Here is a 24,484-nt window from a genome sequence, read left to right on the forward strand (position 1 = left end):
TCCCGGGCTGGTTCCGTCCCAGATGCTCAGGTCTCCGACTCAGGTTCGTTCTTCTGGCTCCCCGACACGCTCCGCAGCAGCCTGCCTCAAGAGCATCTGCGCGCTCCCAGGGCAAAGCGGAATTCCGAACAACCTCTTAGGCACTTAACTGCGGCCAGGTCCCGCCTCAATGGCTAGAGGACACAGCTTACCTTGGCCAGGTCCATCGGGCTCCTGCGAAGTCCTGGACTCCATTTCCCAGAAGACCATGGGGTCCAGTATGTTGCAGAGGGAGCGGCCAAATCTTGAAAGAGCCGCGCTCTGAGGCTGGGCTGCGTCGAAATAAAATTGCACTGGACAGGTTACACAGGTAAGGAAGACTTTATTAAAGACTATGGCAGAAGGGAAGAGAGGTTGAACTCAAATTGGTATATAACAGTTTCTGGGGATAGATGAAGGAGTCAGTGGATGGAAAATTTCTAAGAGGAACTTGGTTTAGTATCAAAAGTGAGGGGATTCTTGCTGAACTAGGGTCAGCAGGTCAAGGACGAGATCTAATCAAGAAGAGGACTCAAAGGAGCCTGACTAAAGTTTACTCAAGGGAGTCCTTGTCAGCCGAGACTCCCGGAAGCCTCTGGTGCGCGGCTCAGCTGGAGGACGCAGTTTTGGCCAGGTCCAGGCACGGTGCCTCTGGGGGGGACTCGGGATGACCAGGAGATAGCTTTTTAGCAGCCTGTCGCTTTCTGGACTACATCTCCCAGAAGCCTTTAGGCCTAGTGCTCCCTCCCGCGAGAACTAGGCCGTCTCCCGAGGAGGGGGCGGGATCTCCTGGCTGGTTGGGGCAGACGGCCTGAGGGCGCCCTGGGAGCTGTCTGTTCTGCTTGTCCCAGTTGGAGCGGAGCGGTGCTGACCAGACCGGAGGGGGCGTAGGTGAGGTGGCCCGGAGCCCGGGGTTGGGGCTGGGCGTGTCTGGAACCTTCGGCCTGTACGGCGTATGTGTGGGAGCCGGCTGAGAAGGGGAGGTGGTGAGGAGTGCGTGTGCCTGATTGTGACGGCGAGCGTCTGTGTCGGTGTGGCTGAGCCCGGAGCTGTGAGGGCGGGAAGGAGGAGGGCTTGATTTGCGGTTATGGTTGTGCAGGTGCGATTCAGGTTTAATTGTGTGACCGGGTGTGGCAACTCTGCGAATGTGGGATTCCTTGACCGCGGTTGGTAAAACTCTTGGTGTGTGTGTGTTTATGACCATTGCTGAACCGTGGCTGTGGGGTTTGGGGTGCCTTAACTGTGAGATTTGTGACTGTTTCCCCGTGGGGGGTGTATGTGTGTATTTGTGATATTGTTGGTGTAGGGTGCATGTGAATTGGTTGTTGTCACAGTGTCCCCATGATGTGTGGCACTGGGAATGTGAGTGTGTGGGGTGCCTGTGACCCTGCGGTTGTGACTGTGTCTGTCCCCGTGGTGTGTATGCGTGTGTGGCCGTGTGCGGCCCAGAGTGTTTAGCTTTGGGGTGCCCGTGTCCCCGTGGGGTGAGTGAATTTGTGTGCCTGTGTGTCTGTATAGCACTGTAGGTGTGGGGCGCCTTTGTCTGTGCCTTTGTGACTCCAGCGTTCTGCTCCCAGGAGACCTCTGTGAGCTCAGGGACAGATTCTGCCCACAGCTGCCGTGACCCTGCTCTTGTCTGTGATGCTGGTGCTGAGCAGGATCCCTCGCCTTGTCTGACCTGCGTGTGGGTGGTGGGCTGTAGGCGGACCTGCGCCGCCAGAAGAGCCTAGTGATTCCTGACTCCTTTCTCCTTCCCTAGCTCTGCTCTGCTTGCACAGAAGCTTCCAGAGTGGAATAAAGAATGGCTGTTGAACATCCACAAGGCACCTGCAAGGTAGCTTGTTGTTGCCCCTTGTTTCCTGAAATCCCCTTTTCTTTGTCAGGACCTGACTTGCTTTCTTTCTCTTGAAAATTCTAGCCCATCAGGTGACCTGATCCCTGGAATTTCCCCTTTGAGAAAATGTGATTGGCTCCAACCCCTCCCCCGCTCCACCTGATTGTCTCTTACTAATTTGTGAAATGGTTTAATTTTTCCTTATGTTGTCTTTTTTTAAAAAAAGTTTCTTTCTGATAATAAAAGTAAAACATTATTTTAAGTAATTTCAAAAGTACAGCAATCCCCAATGAAGAAAATGTAAATTCCCGGTTAAAACCAACGTTTTTTGATGTTTTCTTCCCAGTGTGTTTTATGTATGTATATAAAATATGATTTTTTAAAATTGAATTCATTCTGCAGTTACCTTTTTATGGCCTACATTTTCACATAAAACTATATATAAGTATTTTCCCCTGCAATTTACTATTTGAAACATTTTTAGAGGTGCATATTTATTTGAATGCCTGTGGCTTATTTTTTTTTTCCTTTCAAATTAGATATAGAAGTGGCATATAACGCCCATTTGTGTAGTTTAACACATAATTATAAAGACCCATATAAAAATACCCAGGTCAAAAAATAGAATACAGCCGTCTCCAGAGAAGTCCTGATGTACGCCTCCACAGTCACAAACAATCGTGCTCCTCTGGTGATAACCACTGTGATCATCTCTTTGCCTTTTATTAGAACTTTAGTACCTCTGTGTGAATTCCAAAGCCATATAGGTTTATTTTTTGTCTGTTTTCTATCTTTGTATGAATAGACATTCTTTTGCGTCTTCTTTTTTTTCATAAAAATTGTTTGTGAGCTTCAGTCATGTTTTACATAACTACAGTTCATTTTTTTCCTTGCTTTATGTATATACTATCTCATTCTATGATAATATCATAATTTACTACTTATCCGTTCTCCTTTTCTGGACATTGGACTTGCTTCCAATTTTTGGCTGTTACAACAATGTGACTGAACATTTTTGCACATGTTTTGGTACACGTGCTTGCATTTCTTTAGTATATATAGTAAAATTGTGATTAAATTGCTGAGGACTAGGGTTTGTACATCTTCAGTTTTTCTAGACAATGCCAAACTGTTCCCTAAAGATACCGTGCGTTATCTACTTGTACAAGCAGTTTACAGAGGTTCCTTTTGCTCCACATCCATGCCACCCCTTGGCATTATCATACTTCTTAATTTTTGCAAATTTGGTAGATGTCTAATGTTATCACATTTCATTGATTTTTTTTCATTATCAATGAAATCGAATACCAATTCTTGCCCACCTTGATGTCTTCTTTTGTAAAATGCTTGTTCAAATATTTTGCCAATTTTTAATCAGGTGGTTTTTCTGTAACTGATTGACGGTTGATATATGTATGTTGATATATGTATGTGTATCTATCTTCTACATATTAGTCTATTGTCAGTTACACGTGTGACAGGTATTTTCTTTTGCTCTGACTTGGTTTTTCACTCCGTGGTGCCCTTTGATGGATAGAGGTCCTGAATTTCAATGAAATCTTTTTCGATGGTTAGTGCTTCTCTTCTAAAAGCTTTCTGGTTTTTGGCTTTAGCATTTAGATCTTTACACTACCTGGAATTGATTTCTGTAGGTTAGGGATTCAATTTCATCTTATCCCGCATGTGGTTATCCACTTGGTCCTGTATCATGTATTGAAAAGTTCATCTAATCTTCACTGATCTGCAGCACCATGATAGTCAAAAATCAAGTGTGTATATGTCTACATCTGTTTCTGGACTCAGTATTCCATTCCATTGCTGTGTTTGTCTCTCCTTGCAGCAATCCTTTGCTGTCTTATTTAGTGTGACTTTATAATATTTGGAACAAGTCCTCTTATCTTCTCGTTCCTCAAGAGTGTCTTAGCTGTTTGTGTTCCTTTGCATTTCCATATAAATTTTTGAAATGGCTTGATTCCATGCAAACATCTTTTGGGATTTTGATTGAATTCCATTGTGTCTATAATTATGTGAGTAGAAATTTGGGGAATCTCCCAATAACATGAACCTCTCAATTGATTTAGGTTTTCTTAATGTTTCTCAACAAGGTCTTCTCTCCTGTAAATAGTCCTAGGCAAATAGGAATCATTTAATCTATTGTATTATATTTCCCTTTTGCATTGACTGCCAGGAATCTGAGCGCTTCAGATAATGATCAAAGTAATAATTTTAGCCTAGGTTTTTGATATTGAGTACCTATGACCTTTGTGTACGATTTAAAATTTTTTTTCTTATCTTTAGCCTTCTCCAATACATTTTTGGAAGTGGGGGATATAAAAATGAGATAGAGACTTAGATACAGATGTAGATATTTATTGTCTAATATTTTTATTATAATAACGTTCTGGTCCAATGAAGTCTGTTTTGTGTGGCATCTTTTACTGTTCTCGCCATATTGTATTTCTTTTTTAACTGCCCTTTCCTCTTCTCCCTCCACCCCGCCCCACCCCACTGTCCTCTGTCAGGTATCTTCTGCCTCTACATCTTTGCCGTCTTTTCTCATTAATCCTTTAGTTTAAATATTGGCTTCTTCAGAAAAAAAGTCATCTCTCAATTATACCTACACTAGTCTTTCCGTAACATGGTCTAACAAACATGGCATCTAGTATCAGATGTGGTTTTTTATCTCAGCTACACCTGTGAGCTGTTTAACCTGAAAATTAGAGGTTCTCATTTCCAACGTTGTTGAGAATGAACTAAGATATGTCTAGAACACCTGGTACACATCAGAAGTTCAATATTACCTCCCTTTCTCCTTTACCTCTCATTCTTGGGACCTCTATATCAATTACAGGATAAAGCACTTAACTAAAGCCCTTTTGGTGGTTTCTAAACGATCTTTTTTCCTTTTAATTGAAGTATAATCTACATATAAAATAATATTAATTTCAGGTGTACAGCATAATGATTCGATATTTGTATATATTGTGAAATGATCCCCATAAGTCTAGTTAGCATTTGTCACCATAGATAGTTATAAAAAATTTTTTCTTGTGATGAAGACTTAAGATTTACTCTTTTAGCAACTTTCAAATATGCAATACAGTAATATTAACTATAGTCACCGTGCTGTACATCCCATCCCCGTGACTTATTTATTTTATAGCTGGAAGTTTATACCTTTTGACCCCCTTCACCCATTTCACCCACCTCCCAGCCCCTGCCTCTGGCAACCACCCATCTGTTCTCTATATCTATGAGCTTGGTTTTTGTTTGTTTGTCTTTTTGAATTGCACATGTAAGTGAGATCACAGGGGTATTCGCTTTTATGTCTTACTTATTTTACTTAGCATAATGCCTTCATGGTCCATCCACGTTGTCAGAAATGGCAAGGTTTCATTCCTTTTCATGGCTGCATAGTATTCCATTGTATATATACAGTCACGTGAGTCGCTTAACAAGGGGAATGCCTTCCGAGAGATGTGTTGGTATGTGATTTCGTCATTGTGTGAACATCATAGAGTATACTCACACAAACCTAGGTAGTATAGCCTACTATACACCAGGCTATATGGTACTAATCTCGTGGGACCACTGTTATGTATGTGGTCCATTATTGATAGAAACGTCATTATGTGGCACATGACTGTATTCTACATCTTTATCCATTTGTCCATCGATGGTCACTTAGGTTGTTTCCATATCCTGGCTATTGTAAATAATGCTGCAATGAATGTAGAAGTGCGCATATCTTTTTGAATTAGTGTTTTTGTCTTTGGATAAATACCCAGAAGTGGTATTGCTGGATCATGTGGTAGTTTTATTTTTAATTTTTTGAGGAAGCTCCATACTATTTTCCATAGCGACTGTACCAGTTTACATTCCCACCAACAGTGCACAAGGGTTCCCTTTTCTCCACATCTTTGCCAACGCTTGTTATTTCTTGTCTTTGATAATAGCTGTTCTAACAGGTGTGAGGTGATATCTCCTTGTATTTTGTTTTATTTTGTTTTGGGGGAGGTAGATTCGCTCTGAGCTAACATCCATTGCCAATCTTCCTCTTTTTTGCTTGAGGAAGAATAGCCCTGAGCTAACATTTGTGCCAGTCTTCCTCTACTTTATATGTGGGTTGCCACCACCGCGTGGCTGATGAGTGGTGTAGGTCCACACCTGGGGTCTGAACCCATGAACCTGGGCTGCTGAAGTGGAGCACACCACACTTAACCACTCTGCCACGTGGCCAGCCTCTCATTGTGGTTTTGATTTGCATTTCTCTGATGATTAGTGATGTTGAGCGTCATTTCATGTACCTGTTGGCCATCTGTATGTCTTCTTTGGAGAAATGTCTGTTCAGATCTTTGCCCATTTTGAAATGAGATTGTTTGTTTTTTTTGCTATTGAGTTTATGAGTTCTTTATATATTTTGGATATTAATCCCTTATCAGATATATGATTTGCAAGTATTCTCTCCCATTCAGTAGGTTGCCTTTTCATTTTGTTGATGGTTTCCTTGACTGTGCAGAAGCTTTTTAGTTTGATGTAGTCCCACTTGCTAATTTTTGCTTTTGTTGCCTTTGCTTTTGGAATCATATCCAAAAAATTATCACCAAGACCAATGTCAGGGAGCTTACAGCCTGTGTTTTCTTCTAGGAGTTTTATGGTTTTGGATCTTACATTCAAGTCCTTAATCCATTTTGAATTAATTTTTGTATATGGTGTGAGATAGTAGTCTAGTTTCTTTCTTTTGCATGTGGCTATCCAGTTTTCCCAGCAGCATTTATTGAAGAGACTATCCTTTCCCCTTTGTATATTTTTGGTTCCTTTGTCATAAATTGATTGATCATGTATGCTTGGGTTTATTTCTGGGCTCTCTGTTCTGTTGCATTGATCTGTGTGTCTGTTTTTATGCCACTACCATAGTATTGTTTTGATTACTATAGCTTTGTAATATAGTTTGAAATCACGGAGTGTGATGTCTCCATCTGTGTTCTCCTAAGGATCTTATTGGCAAATTTTGCTCCCTAGCTGCATTGTAAATCCTCGAGAGTCAAGATTGTATATTTCAATTCTCTTATGTAGATAACTTTTCAATCTACCTTAATTTGTTTTGCTGTATATTGGGAGTCTAAATTCACTTTTTTTCTCATTTACTCAGTGTTATTCCAGTATCTTTTATTCAATAGTAACTTATTTCCTTTTCTATTACTTTGCATTTCCTACTTGGTATTATATTATTTAAATAGTTTGTATTATTTGTTTGAAATTTTTAAATTATGTCTCTGTGCTTGCACCTGTGCAAGATTTTTAGATTATTTCTTTTTAAAAATCTTTGAATACCTGATCAAATATGTCACATCTTTTCTGAAGATAGCTGCATTCTCTATTCCTTTCACTACAAAAGAATTCTTTATTACAAAAAATTTAGAAAATACAGAGAAGCACAAATAAAAAACAAAGGTCATCTGTAATGCTATTGATTAAAGACAACTGCTGTCCAACTGTTAGAGCAAATACTTAGCATTCTTTTTTTTAATGTGATTCATACTATGGCTACTGACCTACAACCCACCTTTGTCATGCCAAAATACCTTATGAAAAACTGTCAATGTTTGTACACGTTTATCTTTACCATGAGTTCTAACAGCCTGATAGTGTTACCGTTTCACCAAGCCCCTTTTGTTGAATATGGTTTGCTTGCAGATTATTGCTGTTATAAACAATGAGCATATCCTTAGGCTGAATGCTGGTGTTTTCCTTATTTTATTTTGTTTTTAGTTAAATTATAATTAAATAAATAATGAATATATTTTCTTATAAAAATAATTTATATGTTATAGAGGGGCTCAAGTCCCATGTGACCACAGTCCCCAATCCCAGGTCTCTACCCAAAGTACCCAAAGGTACCACTGTTATCCGCTAATTAGCTATCCTTTTAATTTTTACCCTCTGCATTTAAATTCATACTCGTGTAAATGTGTATGTGGTACTGTTTTGTCGCTTAAAAGTATTTCTATATAAAGAGGATTATAAGTGCATCCTGCAAAAATGTGGAAAGTAACTGCATTGTAGGGTTGATCCCAGGATCAAGTTGGTTCATAGAACAGGACCTGACATGTTCACTTAGTGTCAGTTAGTGGTCACTTGGTAGTTACTGTTACCATTTTGAAACTTGCTTTTTCATTCTGTGTGGAGAATTATTCATGTAAGTATAGAGCTACCTCATTTTAATTGCTTCATGTAAGGCCATGTTTTGTAAAACTGTGGTATGTTTAATCATTTTCTGGTTTTTAAACATTTATATTTTATATAGTTATCACTGTGGCAAATGATGCTCCAGTAAACATCTATGTATAGACCTTCTCTAAGGTATATAGTAAAAGTGAAATTATGGGGACAGTAGACTACACATATTTTAAACTTCGGTAAATGTTTCTAAGTTAACCTTCCCGGGGGCTTGTCACTTCATGGCACACCCACCTGTCTCTGACAGAACCTGTTTCTCTGCTGCCGATTCAGTTACTCATGACTGCACAAGGTCAGAAAAGCACTTCCAACAAATAGGACCGAGGGTTAATTATTTCATTTAATTTAAGCTAGTTGTTCTTAACCTTGATTACTGAGATCTGTCTGGGTTGTAGCCTCAGCGATTCTGATTTATTTGGTCTGGGATATGGCCTGAGCATCATCATTTTTAAAAAGATCACCGGCTGATTCTAGTGTACTGCCACAGTTGAGAATTAATGACTGAAGCTCATAGAAAGTGACAAGAAAAACAGTAAGATGTAGTTGGTCTGGAGTTGGGTTCAAGCTTTAGAATTTTTTAAAAAGCTACCCAGTTGATTCTGATTGCAGTCAGAGTTGAGAACCACTGGCTTAGGCAGATCATGATTCATTTTCTGGAGCTGAGTACCATAGCTATGGGAAAAACCAACATACTTGTAGCAGGGAGGTAGGTGAGCGATGATTCTGAGGAGGCATTCAACAGTATCTGCCTTACCAGTGCCCTTGCCAGCAGTTATTATGAATATATCAGTTTGGTCATTTTAGTGGTGTTTTGGGAGAAAACCTAAAGCATGTGGTATACACATATTTAATCAGCAGTCTTCATTTTTTTTTTTTTTTTAAAGATTTTATTTTTCCTTTTTCTCCCCAAAGCCCCCCAGTACATAGTTGTATATTCTTCGTTGTGGGTCCTTCTAGTTGTGGCATGTGGGACGCTGCCTCAGCGTGGTTTGATGAGCAGTGCCATGTCTGCACCCAGGATTCGAACCAACGAAACACTGGGCCGCCTGCAGCGGAGCGCGCGAACTTAACCACTCGGCCACGGGGCCAGCCCCAGCAGTCTTCATTTTTTTTCAAAAACGAGCTTTGAGTTTTGTGACTCTTACATATTTTAAATCATTATGTACTGTTTTTAACTTCATTATTTCCTGCATTTCTCTGAGATCTTTTGTTGTAGTATTGAATTCAGATCAGTTTTACTTTCTTTTTTAAAGGAGTTTAATGTTATTAATTTTTCTTTTTTGGTGGCAATTTTTCTGTGTCCAAGTTTTTTATATGCATTGCTCTCCTTTTCACTTCATTTCTAGATATTTTTTCTATTTAGTTTCATATTTAACATGAGAGTTATTTAGGAATATGTCTTGTTTTGGGTAGCTTTAAAATTTTGATTAAATTTCAAACTTGCAGGAAAGTTACAGGAATAATATAAAGTGTTCTTGTGTACTCCTTACTCAGATTCACCAATTGTTTGCATTTTTCCCCATTTGCATTATCATTCCTGTATGTACTTGGAGTTGTTCTCTGTATATGCATGCACGTGTGCACACACACACGTGCACACACAGAGGCGCACACAGTGACACACACAATACACACATTTATCTGAACCATTTAAGGATAAATTCTAGGTATTTGCTCCTCTACCCTTAAACACTTCAGTGTGTTATTTCCTAAGAACAAGATTTTTCTCTTCCATAACCACTGTACAGTTGTTAACATAAGAAATTTTAATAGTTATGCAATACTGTTATCTAACAGAGCATATTCAAAGTTTTTCACTCCTCCCAAGTGTTCTTTGTAGCAATTCACCGTACCTTTGCCCTTTCACCCCCACACACTGTCCAGGAGACAGTCTAGGATCACATATTGAATTTAATTATCCTTTTTAGTCTTCTTTAATCTAGAAGAGTTGCTCTCTCTTTCTCTGCTTCATGACCTTGACATTTTTGAAGAGGATTGGCCAGTTATTTTGTAGAATGTTCCTTAATTAGAGTTTGTCTTATGATTCCTCATACTTAGATTCAGATTGTGAATTCTCTGGCAGGAATACCACAAAAGTGATTTATCATTCTCAGTGCATCATATCAGGGGATACATGATGTTGACCCGTCCTGTATTTGGAGATGCTGACTTTGATAATTAGTTAAGGTGTTATATACTATGTTTCTTCTCTTTGTAAAGGTAATAATTGTCTTTTTTGTAATTAATAGATAATTTATGGAGACATACTTTGTGTAAATAACTTGTCACCAAATTTTCACCCCCTACTTTTAGCATCCATAGTTATTATTATCTGGATTCATTATTGCTGTGTTTTCAAAATGGTCAGGTTTTTTAAATCTCCATCATTTTGTATGTATTAATTAGTCGGCATTCTACTGTAAAGAAGAGCATTCTCTTCTCCCTCCCTTATTTGTTCCTTTGTATGTCAGTATGAATTCGTAGATTTTTACTGTACTCATAATGGGGTTATAATCTGTTACTGTTTATTTTGATACTCAAATTGTCCAAGATTTGGCCAATGAGAGCCTATTCAGGCTGGCTTCTATGTCCTTTTGACTTCGCCCATGATTTTTTGAGCATTTCCTTACTTTCTGGCACAAGAAGATGTTACAGGCTCATTTCTAGATACTGTCTTAGTTCCAGCCTGAAGTGAACTATTTCTCTAAAGAGCCTGGTTCCTTGCAATAAAGAATATGTAGAAATCAAGATCTGAGAGAGAGGACTACAGTGTTCATTCTAGTCTTGTTGCATGTTTGTATCTCTCTTCTACAATAGTTAAAAACCTGGTTCCCATTATCCTCATTATGTTTCCTAATTTGTTCAATTCTAGAATATACAAAAATAGTTATAGTGAATCAAACCTACTAAGTGGAGCGCAGTATTTTTTATAATTCTCTTTGTCTTTAGAATAAGGGTGCATAGTTAAAATACTGTGTTCAGATTTACTTGGATTCATTTTTTATCCCCTCCTTCAGTGTGGTTATGTTATTCATTTGGAATACATTTAGGTTCACTTGTTCTTGTTTGTATTCTGTTTAACTTTTTTATTATTGTTAATCCATTCTTGTTGATTTGATTGGATGAGTATGTAAAACGTTAACATGGGTCCAAAAGTTAAAACTGTACAAAAAGGTATAGAGAACGGTGTCACTCTGCTCCCACAGTGAATATGTTTTAGCGAATATCATGCACTGAACTGTGTTCCCCCAAAATTCATATGTTGAAACTCTAGCCCCCAGAACCTTAGAATGTGACTGTATTTGGAGATAGGGCTTTTACACAGATCATTAAATTAAAATGAGGCTCTTAGGGTGGACCCAAAACCAATCTGACTGGTAACCTTGTATGAGAGGAAATTTAGACACCCAGAAACACCAAGAATGCTCACACACACAGAGGAAAGCCCATGTGACGACACAGTGAGAAGGTGGCCATCTGCAAGCCAAGAAGAGAGGCCTCAGAAGAAACCAAACCTGCTGACACCTTGATCTTGGACTTCCTACCTCCAGAACTATGAGCAAATAAATTTCTGTTGTTTATACCACCCAGTCTGTGGTATTTTGTTATGGCAGCCCTAGCAAACTAGTAGTTAATTCCTCCTGCCTCGTAGTATGTACCTGTCCCCCTGGAACATGCTGAGATTAGACCCTCAGTATAGGTCTAGTGGCAACAGGCTGGTTCTGATGGGTCTTGAGGAGAATGAGGATGCCCTTTCAAGGTACTGTTCCAGGTGATGTTATCATAGATTTTCAATGAAAGGAAGGCTAGTCTCCCAGACACTGCATTGCAGGTTTCTTCTACTGGTAAGAGAGGCCTAAAGTGACTTGGGGGGTTCAAGATTGTCAGTTTCATCTGGGTCCCAACCAATTGTCTCAATTTCATATTTATGGATCTCATTCTTTACCAATCAATCCTCTAACTTTCACATGAAAAACATGGCAAAACTGTGAATTCATCTGTTATTGTAAGTCAGCAACCTGCACAATTTTGTGTTTGATTTTCAACAGTATCAGCCCTGTGAGAATTAATAGACCTGGTCTTGTTAATTTCTCTTTGTAAGTGCTCAAGTGAGCACAAATGAATACATCCCACACCACAGTCCTTGTAAGTCATCATTACTGCCATCATGTCAAGTACAGCAACTACATGGCTCCCAAGGCACATGCTTTAGTTGACACTTCATCACAATCAACCACAGCTTGATTAATTGTGATCCCACTGCATGCCGTGAATTTTTAGCATCCCAAATCCCACTGACAAGGAACTCTGCTCTGTAGTAAAGCCCAAAGGATTAGTAAACATTTAGAAAAGAATAGCAACAGAGATTTAAGGGGTGGCTAAAAGGCATGACCAAACTAATCCCCAAATCCCATCTTTACAGGCCTGTTTCCTGGGACCACTTCAGGTATCAATTGTGTTGCAGTTAGGATCCGATCAGGAGACGGAAAACACACAGTAATTTGAAGTGGGAAAGTTTAATATAAAGAATTATTAACCATAATGGGATTGGAGCAGCAAAGGATTGGCTAGTAAGAAGTGAAGAGAATGCTGAAGACTGTAGGAATAGCAGATATAAAGAGCAGCCACTACTCATAATGGTTGAGGTTGAGCGCCCGAGGAAGCCCAGGGCTGAGAGCCAGACCTTGTTGGAGAGGGTACAGTTGTGGCTCACTGAATGACAGAGTAGTTGCTGTGGCATGGGGCTGGGACTAAGGTGAGGCACTTAGGGTAGCCAGGGTGCAAATTTAAAGAAGCACTCACTCTCAGGTGTCAACTCTACACTTTCGTGACCATGAGAGTGAGTGCCTCAAATTTTGCACCTGGGGTGCCTCATTCTTAAGGGTGGTACAAGTGCAGGGTTGGCACCTGAGAGGGACTGCTTAAGTTTTGTGTCCCAGGTGCCTCATTTGCCTCACCAAGGTCCTGTCCCTGCCATGGTGCTGTGGCAGTGGAACTTGCTGGAAATCTGCCCCCTGGAATTTGTCAGAAATCTGTCCTCAAGGGTAGGATAAGGTGTTTTACCAGAAGCATTTGCAAAAAAAATTGCCAGAGGAAGCTGCCAGCTGACGGATGCTGCTGGCCACCTTTGACTTTAAGACACGGGCTGGAGAAGCTGCTTGCACTGCGAGAGCCTGGTGAAGCCACCCAGGTTGCAGGAGCTGAGCACTAGGGAAGCTGCGTGTGCTGCAGGAGGTGGACCTGGGTGCTGGAGGAGCCTGACGGGCAAGCACACCAGACCTGGGAGGGAGTACTTCCTCCTGCAGTGTCTTTCTGCCATCCTCTACTGCCAAAGCTTAACCCTGTGCGGGCGAAGGAAAAGTGTTTAAATAGCCCAGATCCACTTTCACAGAGTAGGCAATAAATTGATAACTAGCATATAGCCTTCTACGAATTTTAATTTTGACTTATGTATGATATAAGATAGAGATATAATCCTTTTTTTATGCATGTCTGATTATTTTAGCACCTTTTATTTAAGAGTATATTGAGGATATTGCAGGTTCAGTTCCAGACCACTGTAATAAAGGGGATATCACAATAAAGCAAGTCACAAATTTTTTGGCTTCCCAGCGCATATAAAAGTTATGTTTACACTATACTATACTCTGTTAACTGTGCAGTAGCTTTTGTCTAAAAAATAATGTAGTGTAGATACCTTAATTAAAAAAACTTTATTCGTAAAAAAAGCTAAATATCACCTGAGCCTTCAGCAAGTTGTCATCTTTCCTGGTGGAGAGTCTTGTGAAAAGTACAGTATCTGCAAAGTGCAATAAAATGAGGTCTGCTTATATATAAACTAAATCATACTGTTTGTGTTCTTTTGTTAATTTTTGTTTAACTTTGTTTTTGAAACTAATTCATATTAGTTTTACGTTTAGATGTATCTTATTTATTTTCACTGCTGTATGCTATTTTATTTTGTGAACTGTATGACTATATCATAGTTTACTTTATCCAATATATATTTTTTGTGGATATTGGAATTTCCAGTTTTTTGCTCTTAATAAAAACTATTTCTATGAACAGTCTTGTATATGTTTTTCCTAGGAGTGGAATTGCTGAGTCATAGGGAATATGCATATGAACCTGGATAGTGTCAAACTCTTTTAAAATGGTTGTATGAGTTTCTACTTCTAACAGTGTATTTCCCATTGTTCCACATCTTTGCCAACATTTGGAATCATCATACTTTTTATCTCTCTGATGTGTATATGGTGATATCTCATTATGGTTTTAATTTATAATATCTCAATTACTAATGAAACAGAACATCTTTTCATTTGAGTTTCCTTTTGACGTCTTTTTTTCAATTTTTATTTAGGTGAAATTCACGTAACATACAGTTAACCATTTTAGGTGTATATTTTTTAAGGTGTATAATTCAGTGGTATTTAGTGTCAATTCAGTGATATTTAACCTGTATTCACAATGTTGTGCATCCGTCAACTCTTTCAGGTTTCAAAACTTTTTCTTCACCCCATAAAACACCTTGTACCCATTTCAAGCACAAAACTTTTAACTTCAATGAATTAAAATTTATGTATTTTTTTCTTTCTTTGCTCTGCTTTCAGTGTCAAATCTAAGAATTCATTGCCAGTTCCAAGGTCGTGAAGATTTTCAAATTCCTCTGTTTTCACAGAGTTGTTTTATGGTTTAGCTCTTATATTTAGGTTATTGATCCATTTTGAGTTAATTTTTTTATATCAAGTGAAACAGAGGGTCCAACTTCATTCTTTTGCATGTGTTTATCCAATTGTCCCAGCAACATTTGTTGAAGAGACTTTTCTTTCCCCAGTGAATGGACTTGTCATCTTTGTCAAAAATCAGCTGGCCATAGATATTTGGGTTTGTTTGTGAATTCTCAGTTCTATTCCATTGGTCCATATATCTATCCTTATGCCAGTATCGCACTATTTTGATTATTGTAGCTTTTTGTTAGTAAGTTTTGAAATCAGGAGGCGAGTCCTCCTACTTTGTTTTTCTTTTTCAATATTGTTTTGGCTATTCAGGGCCCATTTCGTATGAATTTGAGGATTGACTTTCCATTTCTCCAAAAAGACTATTGAAATTTTGATAGAGATTGCATTGAATCTGTAGATGACTTTGGAGAATATTAATATCTTAACTATTAAGTCTTCCACTCCATGCACATGAGATGTTATTCTCTTTCAACCCCAACTGGTGTACTGCAGTTCAATTCTGGCACTAACCACCCAGAGTTAGTGTCACACTCCACTGGTGTTAGCTCACTAAGTTTATCTGCCCCTACTTCAGACCAACTGACTATAAATCTGGTTGGGGGGAAGGGGTTCCCATGACCACCCTCCCTTTCAGGTTTAATAATTTACTAGAATGACTCATAGAACTCAGGAAAGCACTATATTTACATTTAAATTTTTACTATAAACAATAAGGATACAAATCAGAAATAGCCAAATGAAGAGACACATAGAGCAAGATCTGGAAGGAACCCAGGCACAGAGGTTCTATGCCCTTTCCCTGTAGAATCAGGGTGCTTTACCTTTCTGCTGTCAATGTTTTCACCAACCAGGAAGCTCCACTGATCTTCAGTGTCCAGAATTTTTATTGGGTTTTCATTATGTAGGCATGATTGATTAATCACTGACCATATGATTAAACTCAATCTCCATCTCCACTCGCCTCTCCCAAAGGTTGAGCTGGCTCAGTCTTTCTGGTGACCAGGCCCAATGCTGAAGCTGCCTATGGAGCACCATGAGTCACCTCATTAGCATAAACTCAGGTGTGATTCAATAACAAAGACACTTCTATTGCTTGGGAAATTCCAAGGGTTTTAGAAACTGTTCTGGGAACCTGGTACAAAGACCAAATTCTTTATTATACAGTTGATACCTTCCCATTTATTTAGTGGTTCCTTTTCTCTTGAATCCTTTTGCTTTTTATTAATGATTTGAAAGAGATCTTTATATTTTGAATAGTTCTTTGGCAGGTAAATACTTTGTAAATATCGTCTCCTATTCTATGGCTTATTTCTTTACTCTTTATAATGACTTTTATTCATAACTGAGCTATGAATAATGTTGACATTGTTGTACTACTTTGTTTTCTGGGTAATTAATATTACCTTTTATTAAAAGGGAGGGTGATGCCTGGTTGTCCATATTATCTATCACTAATTCATACTCAGTTTTCCAGAAAATAAATCTTTGGGAAATCTGTCAGTTTCATGTGTTTAAAGGCAGCCCTGCTACAGTCCTTTGTTTTCTCTGCCAACTGTGTTTGTACCACTATTATTCTAGAATTGGCCTTCTTTTTGAATTCTGTTCTCTTCTTCTATGTTGAGTTTTTATTTCTTGGACTCCATGCTTTCCTGTTTCTTGGTTTATTCCAAAAAAGCTCCAAATGTCAAAATTGGTTTTTGATAAAGGTGACATGTAACAAAGGATAAATGTGTTAAATTTGTGAGTTCTAACATGTCTGAAAAGAACTTTTTCAGCTAGTGTATTGATTCTTTGGCAGGGCACGGAATTCTACTTGAAATTATTTTCCCTCAGAATTTTGAAGTTATGACTTCTAACTTAGAATATTGTTGAGAACTCCAAAGCCGTTTTCAATCCTGGTCTTTGTTTATGCCCTGTTTTTACTCTTTGGAGCCTTTTAGAATCTTTTCTTTGTTCCCAGTGTCCTGGAACCTAATAGAAATAAAGTCTTTTTGTGACTCGTTTTTATTCGTTATGCTAGGCATCAGGTGAGCCCATTAAATGTTGAGATTCACGTGCTTCAGTAAGTTCTGGAAAATTTTCTTAAATGTTGCTTTCAAAAACAATCTGTAATTGTGTTCTTTGAAAGCTTTCCAACCTACAGAAAAATTGAAAGAATATTTCGGTGAACTTCATATAGCCATCACCTAAAATCACCAATTGTTAACATTTTGCCACATTTGCTTTATCTTTCTAAATATACACACACACACACAAACAAATGTTTTCCCCTGAATCATTTGAAGGAAAGTTTGGGACATTCTGACATTTTAACTTTAATGCATTAAGTATGCAGCTCCTAAGTATAAGGACATTTTCCAAACAATAACAATGATGTATCAAATCTATGAAAATTAGCATTAACTCACTAATATCACTTCAAACATTTCATGTTCAGCTATCTCTACTGGTTCCCAAAATGTCTTTTTTTAGCTGACGTTATGTTTTTTGTATATTTATTTGGTTGGTTGTTTGCTTGATCTAGGATCCAATCAAGATTCATGCATTATTTTGGTTGTTGGGTCTCTTTAGTCTCTTTTAATCTAGAACAGCTTCTCATTTTTTGTTTGTTTTATATGACATTGAACTTTTTGGAGAATCCAAAACAGTTGTCTTATAGAATATCTCACAACCTCCATTTGTCTGATGGGTTTCTAATGGAAATAGGAGGTTTAGATTCAGCTTAAGGATTTTTGGCAAGCATACTATACTGTATAGGAGATATGATGGTGTACCTCTTATTTCATTGCATTGGGAGGTGCAAATGTCAGGTTGTTCCAGTATTGATGATGCCAATTTATCACTTAAGGTTAAAGATGGTGAGTAATAAATCTTTCCATTATAAAGGTAACATGTTTTCCTTTATAAGTAGTAAATCCTAATCTGTGGAGTGATATGAGACCAAGCGAATATTCTGTTTTCCAACACCCATTCACTTTCTGTGAAGCCAGAAAGCCGTTGAGGGTACTTGCCTGACTCAATTATTAGATTGGTGATTTCAAAATGGTGGTTTTCAGATCCCGTCATTCCTTCTAGCACCCTGCCTGACACCTAGCAGATGCTTAGCACTCTTTAAAAAATGATCCCCCCTCATTAGATGTTGAGCTGCCTTGAATGACCTTCCAATTTTCTTTCCTATTTTCTATTTCCATATCTTTTTGTACTTTTTAAAGAAATTTATTTCATTTACCTTTTCACCCTTCTAATGATTTGTTTTTATTCCCACTTTATATTTTTATTTTCTAAGAATTATTTTTTGTCTCTTATTCCTTTCATGTTATCCTATTCTTCTGTCATGTGAAATAGCTTCTCATATTCCTCTGAGGATATTAATGGTGGCTTCTGGAATTTCCTTTGTTTTCCTATGTAGTTTCTCTTCTAAGTTCCTTTGGGTTTCGTTTGTTTAATTCCTCTACATTACAGACTTTCCTCAAATATGTGTTGAAATTTGCCAGTCTATATTTTAGAGTGGACACTGAGAAGCTGATGTAACTTTTTGTATGCCAACTGGTAGACTGTCTTAGGTATGTAGTGCCCGCATTTCTTAAGCTTTTGTGGGGTTCTGCAGCATATATCATCCTCTTCTGGGTTTTCCTTACTTTTGGGTTAGGTTTCATCTTTCTTTGGTTTGTTAAGTTAGTAATCATTTATTTTTATGCTTTCTAGCTTCAGAAGTTTGGTGGCTCCTATTTCCTCTTTAAATCTCTTTGACTTTGTAGTTTTCTTTGTTTTTTAAAAATCCATTTCATTCCTTTTAGTGAGATTTTAAAAAGGGCAGGAAAAATGTATGTGATCTACTTGTCCTGTTTGAGAGAAACTATATCCTCTTTCTAGAGAAATCTTGGTTTTAGAAGTTTATTTTTAAGGATAATAAATTTTGAAACTAATTTATTATATTAGCCATTCAGTAAATATATTTTGATCTTTTTGCATGTGCCAGGGTTCAAGTTGATTAAAGTGACAGGCATTATCCTTGCCTTCCTGAATGTTTGCTCTATTCTAGCAGACTGACATTAAGCAAACATTCAAACAGATATGGAATTTGCAGTTGTAGGGGACAAATGTGTAATCACCCATTACCAAAACAAAATACAAAGAAAGGAAGAAAAAAAGAAAAGAAAAAAAGTATTTTGGGAAATCATGACAGGATGTGCATAATTAAGACTGAATATTCATAAAAAATCTTTATTAGAATATGCCATTTAGCAGAGACCTAAACAACCTAAACAATGGCCAGGAACTTGCAAGTCCAAGAGTGGGGTTAGTAGGGAAGGGGTATGGAAGAATATTTCAGGCAGATGAAACTATTGGGGAGGGGGAGTGTTATAAGTTAGTGTGTTTGAAGAACTGAGAAGGCCAGTATAGCTATAGCTTATTGTTGAGGGGAGAGAGGTACAGGTTGAAGAGGCAGGCAGGAGACAGATCACTGAGGAATTTTTAAGACCAAGTAAGGTGTGTGGGGTCTTATCCTAAGGACAGTGGGAAGCCATTGAAGCATTCTGAGCAGATCAGTGCCAGGCTGAATATCACTCTGGCTGCTGAGGGTGCAAAACTGGAAATGCAAGCAGCTAGATAAAATGCTGCTTTAATGTCCAAGTAAAAGGTAATTTTGACTTGGGTTATCTATTGACAGTGGAGATGGAAAGAACAATTTCAAGACATTTAGTCTTGGTCTAAACAAGCTTGCTGTATGAGTGTCATAGGAAGGGGATGGAGCTGAGATGTTTTCACCTTCTGGGGCTTGAGGTATTTGCTCAGGGTCTTAACTGATGTCTTTAAATCCCTTCTTTTCCCTGGTGTCTTTTATGGCATGTAAGTCTTCCAAAATAATAGCTACCAAACACTGTGCGGTTGCTTTATACAACTACATAAATACATTAAGTGTGATTTCAGAATCATTCAATAATCACCAGAGCTGAGGTTTAGAATATTTGTCTATCTGCTTCCTTCTTGTAATCTTCCAGTAGTATTTCATTACCTCCTATCTTCTCTTCCCATCTCTCTGACTTTTTCTTTTCTAAAGATTGGCACCTGAGCTAACATGTATTGCCAATCTTCTTTTTTTTTCTTCTTATTCTCCCCAAAGTCCCTTGGTACATAGTTATATATTCTGGTTGTGAGTGCCTCTGGTTGTGCTATGTGGGATGCCACCTCAGCATGGCTTGAGCAGTGCCATGTCCACACCCAGGATCCAAACCAGCAAAACCCTAAGCCACCAAAGCAGAGAGCGCAAACTTAACCACTCAGCCACAGGGCTGGCCCCGCTGACTTTTTTCTTTTTTGGTAAGGAAGATTCACCCTGAGCTAACATCTGTTGCCAATCTCCCTCTTTTTTTTTTTTTTTTTGCTTGAGGAAGATTAGCCTGAGCTAACATCTGTGCCAATCTTCCTCTGTTTTGTATGTGGGATGCCTTCCACAGCATGGCTGATGAGTGGAGTACATCTGTGCCCAGGATCCAAACCCACAAACCCAGGCTCTTGAAATGGAGCATGCAGAAGTTTAACCACTTGACCACGGGGCCAGCCCCTCTTTCTCTGTGACTTTAAACCTAGATTCTCAATTACTCTGCTGGAGCCTTTACTGATTCTCCTCTTTTGTTCTCTCAAGGTTATTCTCATAGACTTCCTAGGCAATTTTATCAAATGGCATAAGCAAACCACATTCTAACCACAGAAGAATCTTCCTTCTTCATTGCTCATCCCAGACTCATTCAGCACATTAATCTTTCATTGGGATACTGCTACATCTGAAGTAACTTTCTCTTCTAGCTCCTTCTGATTATATGCAATTTATGTTTGTTACTTGACCCTCTATCCTAGATTTTTCTTCCAGATGTGGTTACTTAATGCTCCAAACGACCCTAAGAAACAAGTTAAACGGTAATTATCCTTATTTTTAAATGTATATGACACTAGATTTATCCTCAAACAAAATTCGCATGGGGCCTGGTATCTTTATGTTTATCAAGCTCACCATGTCTGTAAGAGATTTTTATCTAAATCACTATTTAGGAACAATTGACTTAATCTATTTTCTTAAATACCTCATTCACCTTCTGGTGTGACTTCTCATACTTTTTACTTTCCTTATCTATTTGTCAAATTGCCAATCATATTTGAGAACTGTATAAACCACTCACTTTTTATGAAAATTAGTGTCAGTTAAGTCTTTTCATATCTATTTTAAAAGTTTTATTTCTCCCAGAACCCAAAAAAAGTGAATGTTTGCTTTTATATTTTCTTTCAGACTGTGACTCAAGGTTGAGACCAAGAAATTATTTCTGAAAAAAGGATATTTATGGAATATAATCATCCTGATGGGAAATAATGGAAAGACTTATAAGAAACAGCATTGAGTATTCAAGTTTCAGAGGTGATTGGGAATGTAAAAGCCAGTTTGAGAGAAAGCAGGAATCTCAGGAAGGACATTTCAGTCAAATGATATTCACTCCTGAAGACATGCCCACTTTCAATACCCAGCTTCAGAGAATTCATACTGATGAGAAACTCCTTGAATGTAAGGAATGTGGGAAGGATTTTAGTTTTGTTTCGGTCCTTATACGACATCAGCGAATTCATACTGGTGAGAAACCTTATGAATGTAAAGAATGTGGCAAGGCTTTTGGTAGTGGTGCAAACCTTGCTTACCATCAGAGAATTCATACGGGTGAAAAACCTTATGAATGTAATGAATGTGGGAAGGCATTTGGTAGTGGCTCAAACCTTACTCACCATCAGAGAATTCATACTGGTGAGAAACCATATGAATGTAAGGAATGCGGGAAAGCATTTAGTTTTGGATCAGGCCTTATTCGACATCAGATAATTCACAGTGGTGAAAAGCCCTATGAATGTAAGGAATGTGGAAAGTCCTTTAGTTTTGAATCAGCCCTTACTCGGCATCACAGAATTCACACAGGTGAGAAACCTTATGAATGTAAGGATTGTGGGAAGGCCTTTGGCAGTGGTTCAAACCTTACTCAACATCGGAGGATTCATACTGGTGAGAAACCTTATGAATGTAAATCATGTGGAATGGCCTTTAGCAGTGGTTCAGCCCTTACTCGGCATCAGAGAATTCATACTGGTGAGAAACCATATATATGTAATGAATGTGGGAAGGCTTTTAGTTTTGGATCAGCCCTTACTCGACATCAAAGAATTCACACTGGTGAGAAACCTTATGTATGTAAGGAGTGTGGGAAGGCTTTTAATAGTGGCTCGGATCTCACTCAGCATCAGAGAATTCACACTGGTGAGAAACCCTATGAGTGTAAGGAATGTGAGAAAGCCTTTAGAAGTGGTTCAAAGCTTATTCAGCATCAAAGAATGCACACTGGTGAGAAACCCTATGAGTGTAAGGAATGTGGGAAGGCCTTTAGTAGTGGTTCAGACCTTACTCAACATCAGAGAATTCATACTGGTGAGAAACCCTATGAATGTAAGGAATGTGGGAAAGCTTTTGGTAGTGGCTCAAAACTTATTCAACATCAGCTAATTCACACTGGTGAAAAACCCTATGAATGTAAAGAATGTGGAAAGTCTTTTAGTAGTGGCTCAGCTCTTAATCGGCACCAGAGAATACATACTGGTGAGAAACCATATGAATGTAAGAAGTGTGGGAAGACTTTTGGGAGGGGTTCAGAGATTCAGCAACATAAGAAAAATTATAGTGGTAAGATCTGTGAGTTGGAAACTCTATAGGTAAGAATTATGTGGTTAAGGAAAGACACACAACATATAAGAAAACTCACACTAGTGAGAGTCCCTACAAATGTAATTAAGGTACAAATACCTTACTTAGGCTTTACCACTTAGTCTGAGAGAGTTTATACAGGAAAAAAAATCATCCTGAATAAAATAAATATGTAACATTCTTTATCTATATTCATTCCTTCGTTACTTTTGGAAAATTCATACTTGTGAATATTAAAAATTGAAAAACCTTTTATTGTATTTTGCATTTATTTTAAATATTGAAAAATTCATGTGGGAGCTAACCCTGCTACTTTTTTTTTTAATGTTCTTGACTTTTTGTGGATTATACAGAATTACTAATCCATCTCAAAATTATTTTAAATTATTTATTGAGGGTCTAGTTTATCCTTTTTCTCCCTCCTCCGTTTCTCATCCTAACACCATTTATTCACTAACCATATTTATTTTTGTATTGTTCTTTTATTGCCTGTTTGATAGTAAGTTATATTTTTATACATATAAAACTTGGATAGCAGGTCAGTCTTTGTTTTTTAAATTTGCATATCTGTTTCACCCTGCTTGTGTTAAGTTACTGTTACTTTTAAGTATTCTTTAATATCTTGTGGATCTGTACCTTTTGTTTTGGAAGATTGTTTTATTTTCCTTTTATAAAGTTTATACTTTTTGCAAAAACAATTTTCTTCTATAAAAATGTAGATATGAAAAAAAAAACTCCAGGTATAGTTATTTGTAATATTACCAGTCATAGACAATCACTGTCAAATTTTTGGAGCAAACACATTAGGATTATATATCATTGTTTTTGAAAGAAAGTGTGATTATGCTATACAAAAATCAGCCTTTAATAGTCTTTGTCTGTAAATATGTTATTAGTATTTTATTGGCTTGAAAGTATTCATATGTCTTTATCAAACCCCTATTTTGTCAAATATCAAGAATTTTTCCACTATAAAGAGTTACTTTAATGGCCCCTTTTGAATGTCTGCTTTATTTATTGTCATTTCAGAGACAATTTGTGGATTTCTTCTGCTTTGGAGGATTTATACATTATAGATAAAGCTGTGCTTCCCTTTGAACAACATCCCTTACCTCAGTTATTTCCCCAATGTTAACCAACTGACTTATTCTTTCAGATCCTTTTATATGCACACATAATGTATTTATGGTAATACAGGCATAATTAGTGTACTTCAGAAGCTTGTTATGTGCATTCTATAATTGTGCCTATCACATAATAAATACTTGGTCAGTATTAGTCATCATCATTGTTTTTATCTTCTTAATCTTTGTTATTTATAGAAAAAAGTTTTAATCACAGTCCATACCTAACTCAACATAAAGATATCATAATGAAAAAAAGACATTCATGTAAATGAATATAGGAAATGTTTGATCAATATTCATTCTTTATTGAATAAGGGATAATTCATCTTGAAGAAAAATATGAGACTGTAAAGTGTAAGAGGGCAAAATGCATCTTAAAATTCATACCTAGATGAAAGTAAAAATGTGGTAGCTCCTTCATGAAAATCTGAATACTGAAGAATTGTGTCAGTATCATGATAGCATAAGATGCCCTTCCATCCCCTGCCCCTCGTTTGAAAAACTAAAATTCAGCATTCATCCACAAACAAAAGTGCCTCTGTGGGAGTTGTGAGATCCAACAGCATATGTCAAGGGACCTGGGAGGAGTCTCACCCACGTGTGCATCAAGTAATAGGCAGGCTGCCCTTGGTACAGGCTGTGGAACCAGCAGGAGTCTGTGAAACAGCCACAGGTCCTCTTGTCTGCAGTCAGGGTAAAACTGGAGAGTGCTGATTTTGCAGACACCCACAGATAAGAGAGCCTTTGTAGATGTCCAAGTTTCCTAAGAAGAGATCCAGTCTCTATT

The 24,484-nt window shown here is 37.9% G+C and overlaps 2 protein-coding genes across 17 annotated transcripts in view; both read left to right on the plus strand.

The window, feature by feature from the left end:
* The first annotated feature begins 292 nt into the window (after window positions 1-292).
* Window positions 293-23,563, plus strand: ZNF345 (zinc finger protein 345). Of its 3 annotated transcripts, none has more exons than XM_014733380.3 (4): window positions 293-349; window positions 1,778-1,852; window positions 20,695-20,754; window positions 21,122-23,563. In XM_014733380.3, the coding sequence occupies exon 4, from the start codon at window positions 21,202-21,204 to the stop codon at window positions 22,576-22,578; it is 1,377 nt and encodes a 458-aa protein (XP_014588866.1). In that variant the 5' UTR covers window positions 293-349; window positions 1,778-1,852; window positions 20,695-20,754; window positions 21,122-21,201; the 3' UTR covers window positions 22,579-23,563. The 3 variants fall into 3 exon arrangements, with proteins under 3 accessions (XP_014588866.1, XP_023507075.1, XP_070080392.1); XM_023651307.2 differs by lacking the exon at window positions 293-349 and adding an exon at window positions 823-909 and having other exon boundaries at window positions 20,708-20,754; XM_070224291.1 differs by lacking the exons at window positions 293-349; window positions 20,695-20,754 and adding an exon at window positions 845-909.
* The window catches only part of LOC138915035 (zinc finger protein 383-like), a 54,133-nt gene continuing 29,947 nt past the window's right edge, over window positions 299-24,484 (plus strand). For 2 of the 14 annotated variants that reach the window (XM_023651301.2, XM_070224230.1), the window contains exons 1-2: window positions 299-349; window positions 1,778-1,852. In XM_023651301.2, coding sequence (XP_023507069.2) covers window positions 1,820-1,852 — 33 coding nt within the window. In that variant the 5' untranslated portion in view covers window positions 299-349; window positions 1,778-1,819. The other 12 variants (XR_011422320.1, XR_011422321.1, XR_011422322.1 and 9 more) reach the window with 12 other exon arrangements.

This window comes from Equus caballus, chromosome 10 (genome assembly GCF_041296265.1).
Source record: "Equus caballus isolate H_3958 breed thoroughbred chromosome 10, TB-T2T, whole genome shotgun sequence".
NCBI lineage: Eukaryota > Metazoa > Chordata > Mammalia > Perissodactyla > Equidae > Equus > Equus caballus.